Consider the following 27,552-nt stretch of genomic DNA (forward strand, 5'->3'; position numbering starts at 1 on the left):
GAGGCGGGGCGCTCCAGCTTTCCCCGGGCCCCTCTACTGCGCATGGCACGTAGCGTCCCTCCCTCCCAGCAACCGGCCAGGCAGTGGCGAGGCCATAAACTAAGGAGGCGGAGCTGAGGCGCGATCGGGACTGCTCGCTAACTCCAGGACCAGGTACCGGACTGGCGGGCCGCCTGGTGCGGTCCAGGGATCATCAGTCCATCCTCTCCCTGACTCCGATCCCATCTCCTCTGGGCGGGCCTTGGTCAGATCGGCCATCCCGGGCCCCCTCTCGCCGAGTCCAACTCCATTCCCGCCGTGAGCGGTTGCATCCCGAGAGCAGAATAGGCTTGGGCCTGGCGGGGCGACACCGGAGCGGAGTTACTGGGCGGGAGAGGCGAGCGCCTGCTTTCCCGCCCCTTCTTGCCCCCCTGACGTACAGGTGGCGAACTTGGGGCCCAGGTTCAATGTGTCCTACTCGAGCCAAGAGACGGCAGATCCTAGTGCTTACCTCTCCCGCCCCCTCTCCCTCATCCCCATCTCTTCCCAGGCTGGACAGGCAGCGGGTCGAGACTGTAAGCACAGAGATTCAGGTGACTGCCTGACTTAGCCAAAACAAAGAGCTCCTAATTGTCTTGTTTTCCAAGTAGGTTTCAGTGTCCACGGTAGATTCGGGGTGGAGATCGCGGGCGGGGGTATGGGAAGTGAGTGCGAGGGAAGGGGCGTGGTTAACTAAAATAGTTCAAGTTTTCAGGAGATGGGCAACTAACTTCTCTGCCCAGCCTTCCGCTAAGATACCCTAACACATACTAACTTTATCCCCCAAAGAGGAAAAGCCGTTCGAATTGGTCCCTTTCTTACCGAAACAGCTGTTGAAATAGAACCATCTTCCAGTAGGTGTGTGCGGCGTTAGGCAGTGCTTCATGGATGGGTTGATATGTTCTAGAGACACCCAAGACTGTCTTCTCCCCGAGAGCTGAAGAAACCGAATCTTACCTGATTACTTGTCTCAGGCCAGGAGCCTCTTCCGCCATGAGTTACGGGGCTGAGCTAGTTAAATCGGTTCGCCCACCCTTTGACCAGGTTTCTTAGAGGTTTTGTGGCTCAAATGCTGTATTTATAGTTGTAACCGCCGACATGGAGGAAGTTTACAAAACCAGTGCCAAAAATAGGGAGGGGGGCGGAATGAATAAATGAATTCTCCTTGCTATACCATTTGTCACCTGGGCATCAACACTGTCAAATCAGTTGATGCCTTCTCAATCATCATTATACCTTTGCACACACAGTCTTGACAGGTCTCCTGGCATCTCTTGACAGGTTTCTGGGGCGCAGGCATTGGAACAGATCTAATCAGTCCTCTACCACTTGCCTGTGTGACTCTGGGTGTTGAACCTCTCTGAGCCTTAATTTCCAAATCTATAAAACAGGGAAGATAATACTTATTGTGAGCTGATCTCTGCAAAGCTTTTAGCACAGATCCTGGCACACAGTAAGTTCACCATAAATGTCTGCTGCTTTTATTCTTACTGTTATTAAGCTAGCAGATATGGGAGTGCCCATATTATGTGTTGGGCATAGTAGCCACTGGAAATGCAACAGTGAACAAGATTATTCCCTACTGTCAAAGAAATTAAAAGTGTGATAGGTGTAAGGGTTGAATATAGAGGCCAGCCTGGCCTGTGTGGCTCAGTGGTTGAGCATCAACCATGCACCAAGAGGTCGCTGGTTCGGTTCCCGGTCAGGGCACATGACCAGGTTGCCAGCTTGATCCCCATTATGGGGCATGCAGGAGGCAGCTGATTGATGTTTCCATCTCTCCCTCTACCTTCCTGTCTAAAATCAATCCTATATAATCCTATCTAATAAAAGAATAATATGCAAATTAACAATCACTCCGCCACACCACAAGCCACACCCACAAGCCATGCCCACCAGCCAATCATGAGCAGATATGCAAATAAACCCAACCAAGATGGCTAAGGCCACAGAGAGCAGGAGGGAGGCTTGGGTTTCCCGGGCAATGGAGGAAGCCAAGCTTTCCACCTGCCCTTGCCGGCCTAGGCCTCCACTCAAGGCTACAAAGTTTCAATGATAGAAGATACATAAACCCAAACAGAAATGGCGGCAGCCACGGAGCTGGAAAGAGCAGGAGGCTAGGGTTGCCCCCGGTGATGGAGGAAGCCAAGCTTTCCTCATACCCTGGCCGGCCCAGGCCTCGCTTAAGGCTACAAAGTTTCAATTACAGAAGATACATAAATCCCAATAGAAATGGCTGCCGCCACGGAGCAAGCAGAAGGCTTGGCTCCGCTCCAGGCTACAAAGTTTCAATTGTAGAAGATAAATAAACCCCAGCCTCTGCTTGGGTCGCAAGGGGGTGTGGCCAGCCTGCAAACCACCACAGGCCCCTCGCCCAGGCCGCCCCATGCCCCAAGGGAACCCCCACCCTGATCCAGGACACCCTTCAGGGCAAACCAGCTGGCCCCCACCTGTGCACCAGGCCTCTATCCTATCTAATAAAAGTAATATGCAAACTGACCATCACTCCAACACACAAGATGGCTGCCCCCATGTGGTCAAAGATCCTGCCCCCATGTGGACACAAGATGGCCACCACAAGATGGCCAGCAGGGGAAGGCAGTTGGGAGGGACCAGGCCTGCAAGGGAGAACAGTTGGGAGCAATCAGGCCAGCAGGGGAGGGCAGTTGGGAGGGACCAGGCCTGCAAGGGAGGGCAGTTGGGGGTGATCAAGCCTGCAGGGGAGGGCAGTTAGGGGTGACCAAGCCTGCAGAGGAGGGCAGTTGGGGGGGACCCAGGCCTGCAGGGGAGAGCAGTTGGGGGGCACAAGGCCTGCAGGGGAGGGCAGTTAGGGGAAAACAGGCTGGCAGGGGAGCAGTTAGGCATCAATCAGGCTGGCAGGGGAGTGGTTAGGGCAGCTGTGGGCAAACTACGGCCCGTGGGCCGGATCCGGCCCATTCGGCTGTTCTATCCGGCCCACGGAGCCGAAAGAGCGGAGGGTTCTCTTGCTCTCCCCTCCGCTCCTTCACCAGCAGCAGTGTTAACATGGCAACGTCGGGAAACACGGCCGCAGCTCCTTCTTCTGAGTGGGCGGATTTATATTCGCCCATTCAGTAGAAGGAACAACCTCTCAATTTTCCAGAGGCTCCTTGTAATGCCTGCGGACGCGTCTCCCGACATCACCCTGGGAATGCGTAGACATGTTATCGTGGTGATGTAGGGAGACACGCCCCCGGAGTACAGTATCAGAGCACAGTTTGAAATGAATAAAACTATTGAAATAAAAAAAAAAAAGACGGTACCCTTTTATGTAATGATGTTTACTTTGAATTTATATTAGTTCACATAAACACTCCATCCATGCTTTTGTTCCGGCCCTCCGGTCCAGTTTAAGAACCCATTGTGGCCCTCGAGTCAAAAAGTTTGCCCACCCCTGGGTTAGGGGGTGATTAGGCTGGCAGGCAGAAGCAGTTAGGGGCAATCAGGAAGGCAGGCAGGTGAGCAGTTGGGAGCCAGCAGTCCTGGATTGTGAGAGGGGTCCCAGATTGCAGAGGGTGCAGGCTGGGCTGAGGGACACACACCCCCATGCACGAATTTCATGCACCGGGCCTCTAGTCTTATGTAATAAAAGGCTAATATGCAAATTGACCGAATGGCAAAACAACTGGTCGCTATGATGCGCACTGACCACCAGAGGGCAGATGCTCAACACAGGAGCTGCCCTCTGGTGGTCAGTGTGCTCACACAGGGGGAGCACCGCTCAGCCAGAATCCGGGCTCATGGCTGGCAAGTGCAGCGGTGGTGGTGGGAGCCTCTCCTGCTTCCACAGCAGCGTGGATGTCCAACTGCCAGTTGGGGAGCAGGCCTAAGTCATCAGTAGGACATCCCCCGAGGGCTCCCAGACTGGGAGAGGGCATGGGCCGGGCTGAGGGGACCCCCCCTCCAGTGCACAAATTTTATGCACCGGGCCTCTAGTAAAAACATATTAAAAATACAGAGGCCAAACATCTACCATAGGTGGGAAGGGAGTTAGGGAAGACTTCCTAACTGAGAGGGACAGGTCTGGGGGGAGGAAGGTGGTTCTGAAGGGAAAGCAGGATGTTTCTTTTTTCTTTTTTAAAAAATATTTTTATTGATTTCAGAGAGGAAGGGAGAAGGAGGGAGAGATAGAAACATCGATGATGAGAATCATTGATTGGCTGCCTCCTGCACGCCCCACATTAGGGATCAAACCCACAACCCGGGCATGTGCCCTGATCAGGAATCGAACTGTGACCTTCTGGTTCATAGGTCTATGCTCAATCACTGAGCCACACTAGCCAGGCAGAAAGCAGGATCTTGAAAGTTTTTCCTTTGGGCTCTATTTCCTCCCTGCCTTTCAAGTGCCATGTCCTCACTATGGACCTTTCCCAAGGCTCTTCCCAGCCTTCTGCTTTTCTCTCACCATTTTCTCCTTTAGTGAATTCCTGTCACTTGTATAGCTTTAGCTCCTAACTCTGAACTCTACATAGTCATCTCTGACCTATCTGTTGAGCATCAGTTTTAACTTTTCTAACTGAATGCTATATATTTCCTCTTGGAATATATAACTTTTCTCAATTGAAATATGACTTAAAAAGTTGAACTCATCTTTCCACCAAAACCACTTCCACCTCTGAGCTTTCCTGTTTTGTTGTTGACACATTACTCTTTTCCCAGTTACTTGAGCTCACACACAAAAATCAGTCATCAGAGTTGTCCACAGATAGGATGGGCTCCCGGATAAGGTGGCGAGTCTCTGGCCTGGGGTATTTTCAAGCAGAGGCTAGATAACCTTATATCTAGGAGTTTGTAAAAGCTATTCCTCCACAGGGTGCAGGATGAGCTAGATAACTTATGGGGTCCTTAATATATTTAATTTTTCTTCTCCCCTATCTGTCAATTTCTTTTTTTTTTTTTTTAAATATATTTTATTGATATTTTTACAGAGAGGAAGGGAGAGGGATAGAAAGCTAGAAACATCGATGAGAGAGAAACATCCATCAGCTGCCTCCTGCACACCCCCCACTGGGGATGTGCCCACAGCCAAGGTACATGCCCTTGACCGGAATCGAACCCGGGACCCTTCAGCCCGCAGGCCGACGCTCTATCCACTGAGCCAAACCGGTTTCGGCTCTGTCAATTTCTTAACATTCCCTCTACCACAGGCTCTTTCACCACAAATATGGTCCACTATAATTGTATTCTAACTGGCATTCCTTTCTCAGTTATTTTTATACTCCACCCCCCCTTTCCCATCCCTTTTCAGGTTAATATTCCTTCTATGTTCCTTAGAACAAGGCTTCTCAAATGTGATGGTCCACAGGTCAGCACATTACCATTGTCTAGGAGCTTGTTAGAACCACCAGACCTTCTGAATAAAAATCTGCATTTTAACAAGATCCTCAAGTGATTTGCATGTACAGTAAAGTTTGAGAGACACTACCTTAGACCACCGTTTTGTGTTTGTCCCTTTTCTTTCTGTTCAAAACCTACAGTGACTTTCTTCTGCCTGCTGAATAAAATCCATACTCTAGCATGCACTTAAGACTTATTCATTGCTCTCATATATGTGGAATTCTGCTTCTCTAACTACTCCCCATGAGGTGCTGACACACTTCTCAGCACATTTGGTCAGTCTTTCAATATTACTGTGTGCCTGCTATGTGGTAGGCACTGTTCTAGAAACGAGGAGATAAATACACCTCTGGACAAGACAAAGTAAGCAATAGACAATAGCTAATACTATTTCATGCTTAGAATTCACTCAAGCCCCACCCCTTCATGAAACTATACAGATCCACCTCTGCTCCAGTAATCTTTGCCTTTGCAGAACTCCATAGGGAGTTGCCCATTTCTACTTGTGCATCCCCAGACCTCCTGATTTAAAATTTTTAAAGGTGGGCCAGGCATCCCCAGGTTTTGTTTGTTTTTGTTAATCCTCACCTAAAGGTATTTTTCCATTGACTTTAGATAGAGTCGAAGGGAGAGAGAGAGAAACACCTATTTGCCCTAGCTGGGTTGCTCAGTTGGTTGGAGCGTCATCCCATACACCAAAAGGTGGCAGGTCAATTTCCGGTCAGGGCACATAACTAGGTTGCAGGTTTGATCCCCGAACGGGGGACAACCGATTGATGTGTCTCTCTCACATCAATGTTTCTCTCTCTCTCTCCCCCTCTCCTCTCCCTCTCCCTCCCTGCCCTCCCTCTCTTCCATTCTCTCTAAAAAAATAAATGGAAAACTATCCTTGAGTGAGGATTAACAACAATAACAAAAAAGAAATAATACAAGAACATTTCAAATATAAAAGTGCAGATGGGCTAGAAAGCAGCTGTCCAGATTGCAGCAGGAGGATGGAGGGCCCTGGAAGGCACTCTCCGGGGGAGTTTGAGTGTATGGAAAAACATATTGGTTAAGACAAATAGCAGAAATGTTGAAATATTTGGAAAAACTTAATAGCTACATGGGAAACCAAGAGAGTGAAAAAAGGAGGCAATTATTAAATGGTTATAAAGAAAGAAGACATGATCATGATCATCTTTACCTGTTTGCCCAGCTGCGAATCATGTTTGCATAGTCAAAGTAATGTAAACGTGGACTACTGATTTAATAAAAAATTGTGCCAGAACTTCATCAGAAGAATGAAGGCAGGAAAGTAGAGTGCAAGAAGGTGACACAGGAGAGCTTAGTCTCCATCTACCGTGGTAGGAAGTTAGAAGATAAATGTCTAAAATGGATAAATCATGGCCATATACACACTAAGAATGATGATGAGTCCTGGCTGGTGTGGCTCAGTTAGTTGGGCTTCATCCCATGCACCAAAAGTAAGGTTACTGTTTAGATTCCTGATCAAGGCACATGCTGGGTTGCACAGGCTTGGTCCCCGGTAGGGGGCATGCAGGAGGCAGCCAATCAATATTTCGTTCTCACATCGATGTTTCTCTCTCTTGCCCTCTCCCTTCCTCTCTCTCTGTAAAAAAATTAAAATATTAAAAATTTTTTAAAATGATGATGTTAAACAGACACATGAATAGAAGATAATTACTTCTGGGAAGGATTTAGTGGGGATTGAGCCAAGAGAAGTTTAAACATTAAAGAAGAAAACCATATAATAAATTTCTTTCTTATAGAGGTTGCAGTATTTCAGATTGTACTTGGCCAAAGTACATCCAGGTCGATTGTCACTGAAAGTTTCTCTAAGCAAATCTTTGGAATCTACAATTTATAGGTTTAGTACAGTGTTTTGAATGGTAGATTTGCAGTAAGTTTTTATTCATCAAAAGATATTTCTACAAAAGGAGATTTGACTAACTCAACCTGTTTTTATTTTCCTTTTAGGTTTAAATTTTTGAAATTGATATAGGCCTACACATTAGGAACTCATGTCTTTTCTTGTAAGTAAACCAGAGCGAATTAGGGTGAGTGTTTCTATTCTTCTGTCTTTACTGTTTTTATTTTCTGAAGAGCAAAGTGTTTTGGCAGTACCGTAGGTGGTTTGTTATGTGACGTTCAGAATCATGCAGAAGTGAGGGATGTGGGAAGTAAAGTAGGTATAGCAGCCTCCACTCCGGAGAAAAGAGCTTGCAGGCAGAGGCTGACCAGAGACACAGAATACACCCACCAGCTTGTCTGATAGAGAAGAAACAAGGTGGTGTATTTTGTGAATATCCGTCATTCAACATTAAATGAGTTGAAAGTGTAGGTATGTAACCACTAACGATCTGCCCATTTCCTATGTATTTTCAGCGAGTTTGTGTGTTTGAAAAATCAGTATCAAATTGTATTCCTTGGAACACTTTTTTCTAAATATAATCATAGGTTTTAACTAAAAACTTTCTTAACGTGAAAAATTTTATTATACCTGAAAACTTCACCAGCTAAAATGACCTTGAGAATGAATACTGGATTTAGCCTCTTTACAAGCTACCATGATTTCATAAAAGAGTGTATTTTATTTTTTATCAAGTATTTTAATTTCTGAATGCAATAGTATGCAACAATGTATAAATGCTATGATACATTGAGTATATCACTTTCTTTAAATATTAAAGTGATAGTTTATTTTTACTAACTATCTTGTGGCACAGTGCATGTGATTTTTTTTATATCAAGTGTTTTTTAATTGATAGTTTTGTGTTTTTTAATTAGAAAAAAATCTAATTTGGAGAAGGCGAGAGAATGATGTTATAGTTCCAATTTATAATTCATATTATGCAGCTTATTTCTGAATGTTGCTTAATCTTTCTTCTTATGTTTATATATATAAGAACAATTTACATTGTAAAGAGTAAGCTTCACTGTCAGCTGAGAGGAAAAACAGATTCTCTCCAGTGGAAAGAATGTATCCAAGCCAAACTTTAACACCAGTCCTTATGTGAAATACAACCTTGATTCCATTGCTTTTAAATGTGAGCTTCTTTTCTATTTCAACCCAGTCTGATACAGGTGAAACCAGACCACTGATCAGTATGTGGAAACCCAATACTTGGTTGAAATAGGCCAGTAAAGTGAACCATAGATTGGTCATGCTAGTTCCATCCTTGTAATGGGGTAGCATTTGGTAGCAAATGTAAGCAGCGATGACTTTAGAGATCCTAATGGATGAAGGATATGCAGCTTGCAATTTTCTTTTACAAACTAGTAGAGGCTTGTGAAAAACTTCTGTTTCATCCCTATATTCTATATTGTGAATTCTAGTAGTAATTTTCAAATTGGCATTCATGGTCCTAAGCATCTGTAATAGGTAGCCATGGAATGAGTAAGGTGGATCCAAAAGGTTTTGTTACATATAGAATGGAGAAAAACATGCTTCATTATCAGAGCCAGTACTGGCTTTTTCTCAATCTGCCAGATTGAAGAATGATTCGTCAAATTAGGCAAAGAGGAATAGAGAAAGGAATTCATCTATTGTTCATGAATTGATAGAATTCATCTATCTGTTAAAGCCAAGATTCTTTTCAAAACTTTTCCATAGAAGTGTATCTTAACTGTAATGCATGATTCTGTTTTTGTAGTTGTGTTTGTTTGTCTCTCTAACGGCTGATAGCTAATTTTTTGTGGTTTGGAAGAAATACTAATTCTCTTTGGGGTTTTCCTCTTTAGCGGTGGGTGTCGGAAAAGTTCATTGTTGAGGGCTTAAGAGATTTGGAACTATTTGGAGGTAAGTACAGTATGGCATTTAGCCATCACTTTAGGATAAATCTCACTGCTCTTTTGTTGACTAAATCAAATCACAGAAATTAACAATTCTAAGGGAAAGTGTACACTATAGTTGCTATACTTATTTGGCTCCTTTTGAATCCATGATTTCCCCAAAACTTGAGGACTAATCTGGCAGTTGTCATTAGTCTGTCTTGATTATTAGAAAGCCAGTATTTACTCAAAGGCACATGTATTTCTTCTAAGTATTTGTCCAATTGAAATATATATTCTTAAAGGAAAATATAAGTGTTTAAAAGTTGCTAGCTTTGAAGATTTTAAAAGTAAAATTATAGTTAGGACGAAGGTAGCAATGGTATGAAAGTTCTGGTTTTACTGGTCAGTCTACTTGACTCATCTTTTCATTGTAGAAATTATGAGGCTTAAGAGAACTAAGGAAAAAATCCGTCAAGACAAAAATATTAACCTCGTATTGGAAAACCTAAATGCTGATTTCAGAAGTAAGTTAGGTTTGCAACTTGGAGATTTAACAGGCAAGGCATTTTCCTTTGGCTATTTTCAAATTGAGCCATTTGGGGAACTGTGACCTTAATTTACAGTAAATAAAATACTTTTCTATAAAAATAATAGTAGTAGGGCCGCATTCTTTGTGTCTGATCACCAAGATACTCTCTTTGGCATCTGTAGCTAAAGAAACAGGTTATCAGATTGAATGCATTGGGTGACTGATCCAGAATACCTCCAATAGGCCTAAGTAATTGAAAACTCAAACTTGTTAGTTACTAGGGGATACCTATGAATTTATTTTCCCTAATGCCACTCAACAAACTTCTGGAGCAGTATTTTTCATCAACTTTGTCAAAGGATTGTGTTTTAGATAAATGAGAGTTCAGAAAAATGAGGAGTTATTTTTATGTTCCTTATAAAGAACAAAAATTAGCTGTACAATAAAGGAAAGGCTAACGGAACAGAAATACTACATTCTGGTCCTATTCTCAATTTCTTCCCATCATTAATGGGGATACAATGGTTTAAAAGTAAACACTAGCATTGATGGAAATGGAATTGGGAATCCAGTGTATAATCAATTAGTTTAAAATATTCCAGTGTGTGTGAATTGAATTTATGAATTTTGGTTTCAGTGTAGGATCTCTGGCTATCTTTTGACAGTTCCCTGGTCTCTGATCTGAGGCGGGTGAAGAGATTCTTCTGTATGTTGTTAACAGCTTGATGAAGTATGTTACCAAGTTTTGTACAACTTGGAATATGGCCTCTACTCTGGAAGACTGGGTTTGATTTCCTTTAATCTAGTCACCTTTGGCAGACCATCTTAAGCAACTGCTGCTGCCATTTGTGTACCAGAAAACTGATGTCCAAGACAAAAAAACATATATATTATTTTGATAAATTTAGGCTAATTGACTCTGCAGCCACTCTCCTCTAGCACAGTTGGATATAATTTAAAATATTTGGAAATGCATTCCAATACTTTAGAGTTAAAAATCTTGCTTTGACTATTTTTATCACTTTTACAGAATGGACAAAATCAAAAGCACAGATACATAATTTGTCCACTTTAAGAGCAGAAAGTTGTTTCAGTTGTCTTTTGCTTTCTTCATTTTCACCAAAAGCATCAGAGGGCTCCAAAGCCTTTGCTCTATTTGCATTCAGAATAGAATGTCTGACTAGAGAATCTAATTGGGTAATGGTCCCACATACACGTGTTGCTGTATTAAAACTGTTTTTTAGAAAACCTGTTTTCTAGTCCTGCACTCCCTGGGAAATAGCCAGCCAACACCCTAACTTTATAATGAATTGTTTGTTCACAGTATTAGACTCTGAAACCAGGTTTCTGAAAGTAACATTATAAGCTGATGAAAAGTCAATGTATGACCAGAATTATAGCAGTTGAGTTATACTCAGTAAAATATACCCATAGAATAGTTCCCTGGTCAAGCTATAGATTCATTTTAAAACCCTGTCTTATCTGCAGCATTTTTACTGTGTGTGTGTGTGTGTGTGTGTGTGTGTGTGTGTGTGTGTGTGTTTATATGTAGCACTGCTGGCACTTTTCGCTGTAATGACTCTTAAGTGTTTTCTATTAATAAATGTAGTCCTAAGTGCAATAGTTGCTGTTCTGAATGTGGGTGTGTCTTCTACTAAAAAACAAAATGCCAACAACCCATTTCTCTACTCCAGAGCAGCCTCCGGGTGACACTCGGAGAAAAGTAAGTGACTTTCTAGGCTCTACCTCTGTGGCTGCTGCATGGAGATGACTTCTTGTGGAAATTCATGTGTTTTGTTGGCTTATCACTTTATGTTTCTGCTTATCTGTCATTGAGCTTTATTTTAAGTGTAATTCTTTCACTTGTAGAGATTCAGGTTTCACCCTGGAAAGATTTTGATGTAGACTTTGAAAACGGAAAAAAAAAATCCTCAGGCACTTTTTGCCTCTCTCCTGGGGATTAAGGTCTCCTCCCCTTCCCAACCCTCCCAGTCGCCCGCCACCCCTCCAGAAAAGGAGAACGTTTCAACAATCTGAAAGGTGGTTACCTTTTAGTGGCTAGTGGTATTACATTTTCCCTCCTTAGTTTATTAATAATAGATGTTAGTCAACAGAGATGACATTGATCCCTGTCTAGATTGTAAGGCAAGACCTCAAATCTCCTACCTGAAAAACAAAACCCAAAATTAAAAACTATAAAACAGAAAATGCATTATTATTAGCTAAAGCTACAAGACTTGCCCTGCTTCCAACTCTCCTAGCTTATTTTACCTAAGGAAATAGCACCCAGTGCACATGGTGCACTAAGCTATTTTTTATAATGTGAGTCAGAAGCCTTTTCTAAATAGACTTCCTACTCTTTCTTTCTTTCACTTATTTATTTATTTTTATTGATTCTAGAAAGAGGAAGGGAGAGGAAGAGGGAGAGAGAAACATCGATCGGCTGCCTCTCACACGAGCCTCGACCAAGGGCCAAGCCTGCAATCCAGGCATGTACCCTGACCGGGAATCAAACCTGCAACCTTTAGGTGCATGGAACGACACTCCAACCAACTGAGCCACACCAGCCAGGGCGACTTCCTACTCTTTCCAGATGACAGACACGTGCACCTTTGCAAGCAGCCCCAGTCAAGTGAAGGATGATGATGTTGACTAGGAATTTTGAGTAAAGCTTTGGCTGTGCTTACTTAGTCTCCTAGCTAGGGGTAAGCACCTCTCTCTCAGATCTAAATATTTTCCAGTCAGGAGACCAAACATGTTTTCTATAGCTCAATTAGGTATTTTTCCAGAACGCAGTGCCAATTATATATAATATTTATATTTTCAAAGCTGCTGACATTATACCAAAAAGCTATCCTGTGTGAAACCTGTGATTGAATGTGTTCATTTGGTAGCAGTATTGTCTTCGTGTGCTGTGTTGTATTTTGTTCTGAACTCTTTAAACAAAGTTATGTTATGGTCATTTCTGGATATCAGTAGCTTATGTATTTTTTAAATGTTTCAAAATGAAAAATTGCTTTTCATGATGGGGGAACTAAGACTAGGCTTTGCTAGAATCAGTTTCTTTCTCTAGGCAACTTGAGATTATGCATTACACGAATAAACCCAAGCCGTGCTGTGTTTAAAGAAAATGGACTAAGTATTTCATCCTTTTCATCTGAATTTTGACCTTTTCTAAATCTGAAACACCATAATGAGGCAATATCAGGCCAGACCTCTTCCTTTCAAAATACCGCCTTTGTTTTCCTAAGTAAGGTTGCTTTCTCTCTGCGCTCAAACCTAGAGGACCTCCACAAAGTAGAAAGCCTCAATGCAGTGCCGTTTCCAGTGGGCTGGGGACAGAGCGGTCGAGGGACCACAGCAACCACTAGGCTAGTTCATTTCATGCAATTGCAGATTGCCCAAGAACTCATATTCCCAGTATCTACGGAATTTTATTTTCTAAAACGAACACTTTGAGGAGTTTTCTATAGTCAACAAAGATAGTACAAATATTTGTCAAGTTATTAACTATTCACATTAGTAGTTTAATGAATCATTCCCTACCTAGACTCAACAAGTGTGTGTCTTTAGAGTGTAGCCTAGTGTAGCAGTTGTTTTATATGCACTCCTAGCAAGGAAGAGGGACTTGGGTAATAAAAAAGTATGTATCTATCGTTTTCCAAAGGGAGTTATTTAAAATGTATGTAATAAATATTTTAATCTCAGGACTCCAGCTGTACTTTGTAGTCTCTTTCAAATTAGAAAAACATTAAGGAGTTTGCCTGGAGGTCAAAGAAGAACTTCAAAGTAGCCCTAGATTTGTTCTCGTTGGGACCATATTGTTACCTGCTAACATATGCAGTACAGTAGGTCCTCACTTAACATTGTCAATAGCTTCTGTAACTTTAAGAGAAACAATGCATTACCATAGGCTAATTGATAAACACAAGAGTTAAGTTCGTACAGCATCTCATCAATGTTATAACGAAACAACACTGAATGAAACAATGTTCTTTGAGGAGCTGCTGTACTTTCTCACATGCAGGTACGGATTCCGATCTATAACATGCCCCTAGTGGACGTGTTATATGAGGGCTGGCACTTCCAGTATAGGTCCTTATATTGAACCCTGTCTCCAATGGAACTGGCTGGCACCTTTAGCCTGCTCTCCTTTTCAGCCGGTGGGAATGATGAGGTCATGGGCAGAAAACCTCCTCAGTTCAAACTTCCTTTAAATGATTTTTTTAAGTGTGTTCTAGCATTGTTGTATTTGACCAGCATACGAAATAGGAGCTGGCCTGAGGCTCTCCATGGACAATGCCTGCATTGTTGTAGGTGTTGGGGAATAATACATCAGTGAGCAAGACAGACCAGGTCCATGCCCGCGTGGAGCCTGCATCCTAGTAGAGCAGTGGTTCTCAACCTTTCTAATGTCACAACCCTTTAATACAGTTCCTCATGTTGTGGTGACCCCAACCATAAAATTATTTTCGTTGCTACTTCCTAACTGTAATTTTGCTACTGTTAATGAATCATAATGTAAATATCTGTGTTTTCCGATGGTCTCAGGCGACCCTGCTAGCGGTTCTCAACCTGTGGGTCATGACCATCGGAAAACACAGATATTTACATTACGATTCATAACAGTAGAAAAATTACAGTTATGAAGTAGCAACGAAAATAATTTTATGGTTGCGGGTCACCACAACATGAGGAACTGTATTAAAGGGTCGCGGCATTAGAAAGGTTGAGAACCACTGTAGTAGAGAGACGGGCGATAGGTAAATAAACTGCAGCGATTCCTACTATGAAGAAAGGAAAGCAAGATAATGAAGTGACTAGGAGCCTATTTTGCTTTAGCTGGACAGTCTTCAATGAATAAATGACATTTAAGTCAAGACCTCAGTAATAAGGAGCAACCAGCCATGAGAAAACAGCAGGGGTAGGGGTAGGGCAGCTGGTGCAAGTTTTCTAAGACTGAGCAACAGGTGTAATGAGTCAGGGAGGGTGCTTTGGCGTGAGGTCCTGGAAGCAGGGAGAGGCCAACACGTGGGTACTCAAAAGGCCAGAGGAGGGAGCTGGGTCTGAAAGCAATCCCCTGGATTCATGTTACCTGGAGGTGCTGATTTAATTGAGGAGTAGATTGATACTTGAGAGCACAGGACTTGCAGAGCAAGACTATGAGCAGGCGGTTAGAGGTATAATGGTAAAAAGATGGGATTCTTCAAAAATAACTTAGCGGGCAGCTCGTAAATAAATGGGGAGTAGTCATTTCAGAGCTCTTGGTTTAAGCTTTTTGCTCAAATCGCTACTCCATTTTTATCTCTCTTGCCTGTGTGAGGCATCCAGCATGCAGTAACCAGTATCTGCAGATTGTTCTAAAGACAAAGTAGTTTCACGAAGCTACAGTGGCTATTAAATGATCCTAGAATTTGATTTCAGAACATTTGAAAACACAGGTAAAACACAAATGTAAAAACCAAAATCAAACCAACCTTAACTGTTGATCAAGCTCTGCTTAGGATTCTCTGTTCCATCTTATTTGTTGAGCAGGAGAGTGACCAAAAAGCAGACACCAAAGAGGGAGGAGAAGAATAGAATTCACATTTATTGAAAACCAGGCGGTGCTAGGCTCTTTACATATTGTATCTCATTTCATTGTCACAACAACACTAGGAAGTGGGAATTACTCCACTGATGAGACAGCGGAGATGCCATGAGAGTAGAGTGACTTACCCAGGGTCACAGAACATGCGATAGACCTGAGTTCCAGTTCTGCCTCTGGCTGGCCCCTAAGCCTATGGTCTTTGTGTTACACCATATGTTTTACTTAAAGTAGCCTTTCCCAAATTATCTTTCCCAACATTTAACAGATGTTAGGCACAAAAGGGTTCTGTGGACAAGTACCCTTGGGAAGTGTTAGGCTGAACAAAGTTGAACAAGTTTCCTTACTACAGGACTTCTCAGAGCCTTGAATATGTAGGTATGCCTGGTGATTCTCCATGAGAGAATGTGCTGCATTTGCTAACTTAATTGGACGTGTAAACTTTGGGGAAATCCTACATTAAAACAACTCAGTAGAAAAATGGACAAGAGACAGAAAGAAGCACTTTCACCTTGGAGAAACCCACATGGCCAATAAATACAAGAAAAGATGTTCAACTTCATTAGCAATCAGGGAAATGTAAATCAAACCCACAATGAGACTGGCAAAAATTAAGTCTGAATATAAGTGTTGAGGAGGAAAAGATGGATCAACAAAAACATGCATACATTGCTGGTGGGAGTGTATATTAGTATAACCATTTTTGGAAAACTATTAGGCATTATCTCGCAGAGTCGATTGTTCATATACTCTGTGAGCCAGCAATTCCACTCCTAGGTATAAGCTTTAGAGGAACTCTTGCATATATGAACAGGAGACACATGCAAATGTTTCTAGTAGCACAGTTCAGAGTAGCAGAACTGAAAAACTACCCAAAAAGCCCATCAACATTGGAATGCATAAATTGAGCTATGTCCCCAAGATGAACATTACATAGCATGGGTGTACCACAGGCTAAATACAACAACATGGATGAATCTTAAGAATGTAGAAATGGATTAAATTAGAATAATAATCTGCTGATCAAGCTCAATTTTGCTTGACTAGGTTCCTCTACTGACAGCGTAAGTGGTGCAGGAGGCAGAACCCCACTTAGTTCCTTTTTTATCGGCAGCATCAACTGTTTTGAAACCAGGTGCACTTGAAACATCAGGGATCCCCAACAAGGAGATTCTGCCATATTAGAACATTCTCAGCTCACACTCTTCTGGTTAGCACTGAGCCAAGGGCCTTTCATAGTTCACAAAGACCTTTCCTGACTAGAGGTCCGCATACGAAATCTGAGCTGGCCTGAGGCTCTCCATTTCAGTTAGACACACATCCAAAGAAAGAGGATCCAAAAGAAAGGAAAATACTCAGAGAAAAATACACAGTCCTTCGGTCATACAAATACATTTAGGTCTGGAAGAAGGAAACTGAGCCTATTAAACTGAAGGAAGAGCTGTTAGTCTGCCATGTATTTTGCTGGGCACTTTCCTTCAGTACCTCACATGCCAGTGGTGTGATGCCCACATCCTAAATGGCTGGGATCCAGCGTCATTTGCAGCATGAATGGGCAGGAATGATGAGGTCACTTTTGCTACCTGGGATGATAACTGAGACCTGACAGCTCTATCTCTTGCCCGCAGCCCAGTGTGTTAACTGTTTTCTTGCTTCCCTTGGAAATGTCTGAGGGACTGTTTGGTCTGAGGTCTTGGTTTGCTAGAGAGGGGGCTTCTTATGGCCACATTTTTCCTATAGCAAGGTTTAGCGTTTGACCTTTGGGATCTTATAGTCAGGACCTTAAAAATAGGACCCTAATGCAGCAGGAAACTCAAGAGAACCTTCCATCTCTCCATCCCCCTTTTCTTCTGTAAATGTGCCTTTCTCCAGACATCCTTCCCCCAAGTAGGAATTTCATCATGTTCACTATGCTATGTACCTGAAACTAATATAATATTGGATGTCAACGGTAACTGAAAAACACTTTAAAAAATTTTTAGAAGAAATTTATAGTTCTTAGCAAATGAGCTAGTTGTTGGAAGGACAAGCAAATCAACAGCTGGCTGTTACTGGCCCTTGTCCCCCACCCACATTTGTGGATAGTGCTACATCGAACACCTGATGTTTTACTTTACATTCCTCATCAAAGAGTGCTGGCACCAGAGCCAGATTTTCTGCTTGTTTAGATGCCAGTCTCCTCGTGGGTCTGAATTACCGCCTCTCCACTCCCATCCCACCCCCAATTTTCTCTTATTAACCCATTTTTCTTTTTCCTTAGACCAATGAGGCAAGCTCAGAGTCGATAGCATCCTTCTCCAAGCAGGAGATCATGAGTAGCTTTCTGCCGGAGGGAGGGTGTTATGAGCTACTCACCATCATAGGTAATGTCCAGGGACTGCCAAGACCTTGGAGCTCCAGGGGGTGGGCGGCTACAGCTTCCCCGCATCGCCATGAATGTGTGCCTGAGGCTGTCGACTACTTAGAGGACTGTGGTGACAGAACTGGCTTTGTTGGGTCTTCTTGGGTTTTGTTTCTCCAAGTATGGGAAAGGAGATCATGTTCCCAGGAAAGGAGCTCTTATCCTTTTTTCTTTTTGGCTGAACGCTTCTGGTGTCCTGGGCCAGAGTCCGTCAGAATGGTTGGCTGAGAAGGAACTACTAGGAGAAGAATCAAGAACTGTCAGCCACGAAAGTAACAGTAGTGCAAGTTTTAACTTGCATTTTCTTTTGAAATCAAGTTTCTTTTTTTAAAAATATATTTTATTGATTTTTTACAGAGAGGAAGGGAGAGGGATAGAGAGTTAGAAACATCGATGAGAGAGAAACATCGATCAGCTGCCTTCTGCACACACCCTTCTGGGGATGTGCCCGCAACCAAGGTATGTGCCCTTGGCCGGAATCGAACCTGGGACCTTTCAGTCTGCAGGCTGACACTCTATCCACTGAGCCAAACTGGTTGGGGCTGAAATCAAGTTTCTTGAAGGAAGAAGAAAACCTATGCTGTTGTTGACCTTGCTTATGGCATCCCTCTGTTCTTTTAGGCAAAGGATTTGAGGACCTGATGACAGTGAATCTAGCAAGGTACAAACCAACGGGAGAGTATGTGACGGTACGAAGGATTAACCTAGAAGCTTGTTCCAATGAGATGGTGACGTTCTTGCAGGTAAAAAAGAAAAAAAAAATGTGGATATGACACTTGGAGGGTGGGCTCTTTGCTCCAGTAGTAATTACAAGGCATCTCTTACCTCCATCTTCTGAAAGCAGCTGGCAGGAAATGAAGGTAGACGAAGTCGATCAGCTACGGAAGCTCTCAGTGAAGAACCTTGGGCATTTGGCACTAAGGATTCCGTAATGCTGCCCAGCCCAATCTATATTCCCCTCTTCTCCAAGGACTCCTTCCTGCCTCATTTATTTATTATTCAGAGAGGCTAGGCCACTCTCCTGCTTTTAGCACCCTATTTGCCTGAGGCTCCTTTCTATTGGAGAAGCAAGTAGCTACTCTCTCACTTAACTGGAGAGACCAGAGGTCTAATAACTGACTGGGGACCGAATTCTCCTTGGCTGATGAAGGCTTGCCCTGAGAACTCCTTCGATTCTGGGCCTGGGTCAGTGTATTTTCAGTACAGGTAGTTGTACCCTTTCCCTTCTTCGTGTACAATGCTCTTGCTCATCTAATGGTGCTGTAATCCTGGTCCACAGGCTCGGAGCAGGTTTGTGGATCAGTCCTGACTGAGTTATTTGGGAAAAAACATATATATCTGACTTTGTTCTAGAGCATGATGGACTTCCAGATTCTTATTCTATAGAGCAATGGACAGGCAGGAGGTACTGTCTATTTGGCCTTAGCTCACATTCCACAGGCCAGGACCCTAGAGTTTCTATAGTCCTCTTGTCCATTTTTTTTTAACATCTTTTGTCCAAATTTATTTTAAAATTTCGTAGGTCTGACACTTTCTATAGCTGCTTCTAAGGAAGGGATCTCTCAATCTGAGGTTAACTGGAGAAATAGCTTCCAATGTTTAGTAGTTGTTGTTTGTTCTTTAATGCTTTCTTCCCTTGCCTACAACCTTTTCCTTAACAGTAGGAAAACATTTCTTGTTTTTCTATCTTAAAGAGGAGTTCTGTGCCTTTGCCCTTGAAGTTGAGCTTAGAACTTCAGAAATTTTCAGTCAAGGTTGTTTTCATCGCCTCCATGGTGGGGAACTGCTATTAGCAGTTTCCCTGTTGGCGGGAATTGTTTCTGGAGGCCCTCTCATTGGCTGGCAGAGCCACACATAGGCAGAAGCTGGCAGAGAGAGCAGAGCCTGGTGTCTCTCACTCCAGAGGGCACCTGCTTAGGCTCCTGCTGCTCCCAGGACTCTCAGAAGAGCATCCATCTTATTCATGCTGCCACCTTCCTGTAGAGTCATTCCTTGTGCCCCTTGATTCTGACTTCAGTTCCCATTGGTTGCAGGGGGAGCTTCATGTGTCTAAACTCTTCAGTCATCCCAACATCCTGCCCTATCGAGCCACCTTTATTGCAGACAATGAGCTGTGGGTTGTCACACCATTCATGGCATATGGTGAGTGAGAAAGGGCTCCCAGCAGAGGGGGGTTCTAAGAATCTGTTGCCAGCTGGCTTATGTGCTATATTTTTTTCTGTTACCCTTCCCTACTTCCCCATAATTCTGTTCTTCAGGTTCTGCAAAGGATCTCATCTGTACTCACTTCATGGATGGCATGAATGAACTGGCCATTGCTTACATCCTGCAGGGGGTGCTCAAGGCCCTTGACTACATCCACCACATGGGATATGTACACAGGTGCATTCTTAGGCCTATTCACCCTTCACAGGAGCGGGGATCTGTGCCCAGGAGCCCTCAAGTTAACACTGGAAGGTTGACTGAAGTTAGAGAGGCCAGACGTGGGATTCTGCCCTTGCCTCTGAGCTGGTGGGCAGAGCATCCAGCGTGTCGGTGCTGGAGCTGCTGACTTGCTCTTCACTGAGCAGCTTGGCCCTGAGTATTGATTGGGTGGGAGGAACACCTGAGGTGGACCACTGCACCTGTCTGTCCTCCTTCCTTGGCGCACCCAAACTGGTGTGTGCATCCCAAAGTCAGCCCTATGCTAAGAGGCTGGGGAGAAGACAGAATGCTTAGTAGATGGTGTCAGGAAAGCGGCTCACTGTAGGGAAGATAATAAAACGGGACCCCTACCTAACCCCCCATCCAAAGGAGCCCTTCAGACGGATTAAATACCTTATGTCGATGTAAAACTACAGACTTAGAAGGAAACGTAAGGAAATATTTAGAACTTCTAATGTTTTAGAAGCACAAAACATAAGACAAAAAATTGGTGAGTTTGATTATATCAAGATTAAGGATTTCTCTCCAATAAAGGACACCTTAAAGGAAGTTAAGACCTGTTCGGTAAGTAGACCTGTTCTCTGGGTGACAGCATGGGAGATGCTAGCTTTGTCTTAAACACACAGGAGGTTAGTAGCAAGGCAATCTTGTGAATCACCAAGAAAAGGATAACAAAACAATAGAAAAATGACTGAAGGATATGAGGTTTATAAAAGAGGGAGCTCAAAGGCTAAGAGCCATATGAGCAATAATCAGAAAAGCAAAACAGGAGGATGTGAGTTTACGTACCAGGCACTGGCATATTTGGAGGCTGGGGGAGGCCCGGTGCGGTAAGGCGGTGGTTTCGCCTGTCTGTATAGTGGAAGACCACTGCCCAACACAGCCAGGCAGGGTCACTGGGAACCAGAACCATCAATGCTGCCTCGTGTGCTGATCATGCTGAGGTTGCTTCATCTTCATGGTGGGAGACAGTGGGAGTGTCCTTTGCTGGAAGAATGGATGAGTAAAAGTGTCAGACCCTACCCCAGTTGGCAGCATGAATGGATCTCAAAAATACAGCACTGAGAGGAAAAGGAAGAATGGGATGCATATCACAGTAGCATTAGGTAAATTGAACATATATGCAAACAAAACCATCATACACTTTACAAGAACAAACGAAAAGTACAGGTCAGTAGTAGCAGGTGGTGGGGGAAGCAGTGATCTGTGAGCATAAAAGAGAACTTTAACAAAAATTTGGTGATATGTAAGTGGGGTCATGCTTATTTTTTCTTTTAGGGGAATGTTTGAAACTTTTCCATAAGTAGGTATTTGTGTATATAATATGTATATGCACGTATAATACACATGCTGCCGGGGAGAGAGCTGACTGGATCTAGTGTGTAAAGACCAAAGGTTTGCAGTGTGAGGGGCTCCTGCTGTCCTGTGACACCCTCCTCCCACCACCTGCCTCCCCTCACCCCAACAGGAGTGTCAAAGCCAGCCACATTCTGATCTCCATGGATGGGAAGGTCTACCTGTCTGGTTTACGCAGCAACCTCAGCATGATCAGCCACGGGCAGCGGCAGCGGGTGGTCCACGATTTTCCCAAGTACAGTATCAAGGTTCTGCCTTGGCTCAGCCCGGAGGTCCTCCAGCAGGTCTGTACTGGGTCCCCAGGAGCCTGGGAGGGGGTGCTCTCTGCCTCCGAGTGCAGTAAGGGCTCCTGGAGGGAGGCTTTCCTTTTGGCAGCAACCTCAGCATGAGGAAGGCCCCTCGCATGGCAATGATGTGCTCCTGGCAGATGGAGTACTAGTAGGTACTCCTCTGTGAGGTCCCAAACTGCTTCACGCTATTTCTACTCCCTTCAGAGATCTCCGCATCTTGTGGGAAGTGAGCATTTGGTGTTCTCTCCATCCCTGTACTAAGCTGGAGCCTGGGGCTCACACTTCCTGCTGCTTATTTCAAACAGTCCTTCCTTCTCAACTAGCAGCTGCTCTTTGTGGTGTAGGCAAGGAGAGTCTTTGCAGCTGGCCCTGATTTGGGGAGAAGCATTCTTTCCCTCTCCTCAGTGATAGCTCCACCCCGTTCTTCCTCTAAGAATAATGACCAAGGCTACAAATGGAGTGATATGTGGCTTTTTCCTCCTGACTTAGAATCTGCAGGGTTACGATGCCAAGTCTGACATCTACAGTGTGGGAATCACAGCTTGTGAGCTGGCCAACGGCCATGTCCCCTTTAAGGATATGCCTGCCACCCAGGTGAGCCTGCACCCCAGCGCTTTCCTTCTTGCCTGCCTGCCTTCCACAGATGCTTGTTGATTACCCACCACACTCAGGATCCGGCCAGAGGTACTCGGGTGAAAGACAGGCCTTTCCTTCAAGAGCCCCACCCAGGGAGATGGTTGTGTAACTGTTTGCTTCTGTGTGGTAACTGCTGTGCAAATGGAGACCAGGGGAGGGGAGCTCAGGAGCAGGCCCACTGCTAACAACTGCAGGGCCTGGAACGGGTGAAAAGGAGGCCCACTGACCAGGTGCCTTTAAAATGTGTAAGTCAAGCTCACACGTCTATAAATGTATAAAATACGTTGTCCTCCTACCTTGATAAATATACATGGAATTCAGAATTCTCAGACCTCTCTTCATGCCACTTACAATAACTGCCTTTGGCCACTCCTAGGCATACACAGCCAGGGGCATAGTCAACCCTTGGGAGGTAGACCCAGGGAAGAGGCCTATCAAGCCAGGCTTTATCAAGTCCAAGAAGTGGTCTTGGGTCACTGAGGCAGATTGCCTGGGTCCCCGGTACCTGAAACATGAGAACTGGGAGTGGGGGTGCATTACAAGTTCTGAGTGAGCCTCTCCCTTGAACCCACATCCTGCTCACCCTGTGGGGAGGAGGGCAGCTAGAGAATGGCCAAAGGGGAACACTGTAGAGCAGGGGGCCCAGGGAGAGTTCTGGGAGGAGGTGACACTTGAGTCTTGAAGGTAAATAAGAATTAACTGAAGAATGGGAGCTAGAAGGAAACTCTATTAGGCAGAGGGAACAGCAAAGATCCAGAGTCAAGAAAGAACAGGATCTGGGCAATAGCAAGCAGTGGTAAATGGCCTAAGTATAGGTGCATCTGGGCACGGGTGCCAGGTGATGTGGCTGGAGGGGGAAGCTAGGGCAGATCATGAAGGGCTTTGTATGCCACGTCAGGACACCTGGTTCCTCTTGCAAAGCTTGTAGAGACTCACTGAAGGCTTTTAAGCACAGAGTGATAGCATCAGACCTGTATTTGAGGAAGCTCACTCTAGCAGGTGGGTTAGATCTGGGAGATCAGGAAGGTGTGGACATCTAAGTTAGGAATCTAGAAAACTTAAGACACTGACAGAAAGATGCTCAGGGAAGAGTTAAAAGGCTCTTTAAGGTGAATAAGAGGTACAGATCCAGAATAGCATGGTCCAATAGAACTTTCTGAGATGACCCAAATGTTCTATATCTGCACTGTCCAGTATGGTAGCCACTAGCTACCATAGAGATTTCCAGGTTTCTGGCTTGGACAAAGCAATCCACAGGGTCTTAGGCAGAGATCTCCAAGATGGGGTGGGTTTTACATGTGCTGAGTCTGAGGGGCTTTCAAACGGCTGTCCAAGCTTGGCCTGTTCCTGGGTGTGCTGCTCCTGTGCAGCCTGCCGTAGTGCCAGCCCAGGATGTGGTGCTGCAGGTGCTGCTAATGGGCCCCATCAGACCCACCTGGGCTTGGCAAATTGGGGCTGGGCTTCAAAGAAAGCCTGCCGGCTGCTGCCTTCACCCGAGGTTGAGGGCTACAGTTAAAAGGATCTGATGCCTATAAACAGGAGGAGACTGTGAGCCCCTTCCTTGCAGCCATGTTGAAGGGGTGTCCTTTTTTGCTGTCCCTCTGCAAAAATTTGGCCTAGCTAGGGTGTGGCTGCCAAGCATTCCTTTGGAAAAGTTACTTATTCTGTCTTTTCTGTACTCCCCCAAATCTCATGTGTATTTGGGGAAAAGTGTATTTGTGAAGAAACTCTATAGGTCTCCCAGCCTCCCAGCCCAGTCCTGGTCTGTCCCCCGCAGATGCTGCTGGAGAAGCTCAACGGCACAGTACCCTGCCTGCTGGACACCAGCACCATCCCTGCCGAGGAGCTGACCATGAGCACCTCGCGCTCAGCGGCCAACTCTGGCCTGAGTGACAGCCTGGCCACCAGCACCCCCAGGACCTCCAACGGAGACTCGCTATCCCACCCCTACCACCGCACCTTCTCCTCCCACTTCCACCACTTTGTGGAGCAGTGCCTTCAGCGCAACCCGGATGTCAGGTATTTCCGCTGGGCTGGGGTTGGGCTTTCCAGGGAGCAGGTGGGCTCTGGGGGTTAAGGGTTTGAGAGGGTGCATCTGTCCTGTAGGGGTCTGGGTTCCCAGGAGGAGTCCAAGCCCCCACAGCCAGAGGGGTCGGCCTGAGGGTTTGCTAAGAAACCAGGCTGAGTAGCTCTGGCTGCTTTGCTGGCTGAGCTGAGGGAGGAAGCAGAGGGGCACTTGAGGGTGAGGTATAAGCAGCAGGATTTTGGAAATCTGGGGCACAGGGTGATGCTGGTCTCTCTTCCCCTTTCTCTGCAGACCAAGTGCCAGCACCCTCCTGAGCCATTCTTTTTTCAAGCAGGTACAGTAGCACTTTGCTGAGGCTCCGTTTTCTTCCTATGGTTCTGACTCCCCCAACACCCTTAGCTTTGGGGTCTTTAGGGCATTCTCTTCTCCTCCCTTCGAATCAGAGAAATGACCATTCTGAAGCCCCTTAAAGGTGCTGCTCCTTCCTCTTAGAGAAGCTCTTGACTCCAAAGGCCCATCTGTCACGGGCCATGGTTCCCTGCCTCAGGATGTCCTGGGACCAGAGCAGCAGGATCACCTCCCCCCCCCCCCCCCCCGACCTTTCCTCCTCCAGATCAAGCGACGAGCCTCAGAGGCTTTGCCTGAGTTACTTCGGCCTGTCACCCCCACCAATTTTGAGGGCAGCCAGTCTCAGGGTCACAGTGGGATCTTCGGCCTAGTAACAAACCTGGAAGAGCTGGAGGTGGACGACTGGGAGTTCTGAGCCTCTGAAGAAGGTGCACATTTTCCAGCACGGGAGGGACATGTCAGCCTCCGGGGCCCTTCCTGAGGGCTGGCCACATTCCCACCCTCCTGGGTGCAGACTGGGTAGAAAGGACTTTTCTGCCAGGAGAGTTGCCTGCTTGCTGATGGGGAAAGAAATTCCCAGAGAGAAACTTTTCTTTACTGCTCCAAGGCTTCTGAGACACCAACCAGGGATCCGGACCAGCCAGAAAGCTGATATTCCCAGTCCTGGGAGTTCAATGACCTCTTCAGAAGGAAGAGATGCTATCCTGGCCCTGGGGGCTGAAGTTCAAGTCCAGGGTTTTGACTCATTGACACAGAGAACTGTGTGACTTCCTCTTCCCACTCATGCTCTCCTACCAGCCAAATTCCATTCTTTTCCAGTGTTCCCAGATCCTGTGGGCCCATGGAGAGGCAAGCAATAAGCAACCTGTGCCCCCTCCCCTCTGACCTCTCCCTAACAACTGTGGGGAAGGGTGTTTTTTTTTCTTTTTAAGCACCAGGTGAAGGCTAGGGCAGTTTGTCCCGACCATTGTTATCGTTGGGCCCTTCCTCCATAGTTCATGTGTCGTGCATTCCTTTCCCACAAGAGTCCATCTCCGCCTCCTGCCGCTGCCTTGGTGCTTTCTCTCAAGGGTCCTAATGTCTTGCCTAGCCAGAAGGCTTCAGTCCTTACACCGTGTGAGTTTTATTGTCAGAACAAATTAAAATTTTCAGAGAACCCATTGGGGAGTGCATCGTTGTGTGTGGCCCATACAGGCTCATACATGTCTCATTGCACCCGGGCCCTGCCATCCGAGAGCGGTCCCAGAGTGCTTACGGAAGCACAGCTGTGACTTTTCATTAGCAGATAGCCTCACAACACACCAATTTTTTTTACAACCCGTAATAGATTTTTGTCTAACTATCTGAAAATTAGAGACTGTTAATTTTAGCCTGTGGCCATCTAAACACTTCGGGGCTGGAAAGGACTAGGTGCTGGAGACCAGCCCCTCTGAGGGTAGGACCACCAGGAGTCCAGACTAAGGACGCTCACCTTTGGCAGGTAAGGAGGTGGAGGGGGTTATTTTGTAACATGACTTGTAGTGTCTCCTTACCACTGGAACTAATACCCAAAGAGCAGGTAACCTAAGAACCAGCCCAGCCCCCTGCCCTGTCATCCTGGCTGGCAGCCAGAGAGGCCGGGCCAGGGGGTGATTCTAACCTGGCTTTTCATGGTGCTTCTCAGCCTGCATGTGCACCAGCTGGGCACCTTCCCCCCAGCCAGCCCCTCAGGGGTGCGGTGCCCCACACTGGGTGAGGCCCTTCAAATGTCAGATTAAGGAAGCGCCCCTCCCTCTTCCCTGAAGCCGCTTTGCAGCATCAAATGCTCTCCCTTTCCTCCGCTATGGTAACATCGGTTTAAAAAAGAAAAAACCTCTTCCTTTGGCAGTTACAGGGGTGGATGTGAAGGAATGACCCCAACCATGAGGTGGGGTGGGGAGGCCGGCAATGGAGTGTGTGAGAAGGTCAGGTCACATTTATTTCCAACCCTTCTCTCCCCTGCCCAGCTCTTTATTTCTTCTTTAAACCTCAAGTTCCCCTTTCCTAACATCATTATCAGCTGGTTTTCTTTGTAAACTGCTTTCTTCACCTTGCTTGTCAGCTCATTCTTAAGCCTAACTGCTGACTTCAGCAGCTCCCTGCAGTTCAGCCCACAGATTGGACCTGGGCAGGGCAAGGGGGCCTCAGGGTCAAGCCCACCTGACCTTCCCAACTGCAGCCCAGCCCTGTTCCTTATGTCCCGGAGGGCTTCACCCTTTTTAAATCTTTACGGCCCCTTTGAGAACCTGATGGCAGGAAACCTGGCTCGGAAAGATACACATGAACAGTTTTAGAAGTTTCTCATCCATCCAGGGAGTCCTCAGGCCTGCAGCTCAACCCAAACACAAACCCTCTGGAGAGGAGAAAAGTGAAGCGCGGCGTGGGCCGTGGGCGTGGGCTGCTGAGTGAGCCAAGAGAGCAGCTGGGGGCCGGGGAAGCCTGCTGCCTCGCCCTCCCCTGCCAGGTGCGGAGGCGCTGCGTGTGCTCCCTGACAAGTGTGTGGGCCGCTCGGGTTCTATTCCTACAGTGTGGGAACGAGCTATGTTTAGGGCTGTGCTTCGTGAAACAGCGTGCAGCCTGGTGTCAGACAGAGCTCTGCAGCCCCTGTGCCCGCAGGACCCCGCCCTCCCAGCAAAGGTCCATCCGGGGCACGTCTCCCGCACAGCTGAGGGACGGTCACCTACCTCGTGGGTGCCTGCTTCAGACCTGCGCTGTGGGCTGGAGCAGGGGTCCGCCGGCTTGGCATGAGGGGCAGGGAGTAAAGAGCCGGGGTCAGGAGGCCTGGCT

General features: G+C 45.7%; 1 protein-coding gene across 8 annotated transcripts; it reads left to right on the forward strand.

Moving 5' to 3' along the window:
- STRADA (STE20 related adaptor alpha) lies at positions 1–25,903 on the forward strand. 8 transcript variants are annotated; one of them, XM_080679148.1, is made up of 13 exons: positions 31–153; positions 7,354–7,433; positions 9,118–9,175; positions 11,374–11,402; positions 17,527–17,629; positions 18,289–18,410; positions 19,701–19,809; positions 19,926–20,049; positions 21,560–21,731; positions 22,227–22,331; positions 24,151–24,392; positions 24,691–24,733; positions 25,013–25,903. In XM_080679148.1, the coding sequence occupies exons 2-13, from the start codon at positions 7,398–7,400 to the stop codon at positions 25,160–25,162; spliced, it is 1,293 nt and encodes a 430-aa protein (XP_080535274.1). In that variant the 5' UTR covers positions 31–153; positions 7,354–7,397; the 3' UTR covers positions 25,163–25,903. The 8 variants fall into 8 exon arrangements, with proteins under 8 accessions (XP_080535281.1, XP_080535274.1, XP_080535276.1 ...); XM_080679150.1 differs by having other exon boundaries at positions 7,354–7,409; XM_080679153.1 differs by lacking the exon at positions 11,374–11,402.
- The last annotated feature ends 1,649 nt before the right edge of the window (positions 25,904–27,552 follow it).

The sequence above is a fragment of the Plecotus auritus genome (genome assembly GCF_963455305.1).
Source record: "Plecotus auritus genome assembly, chromosome: 7".
NCBI lineage: Eukaryota > Metazoa > Chordata > Mammalia > Chiroptera > Vespertilionidae > Plecotus > Plecotus auritus.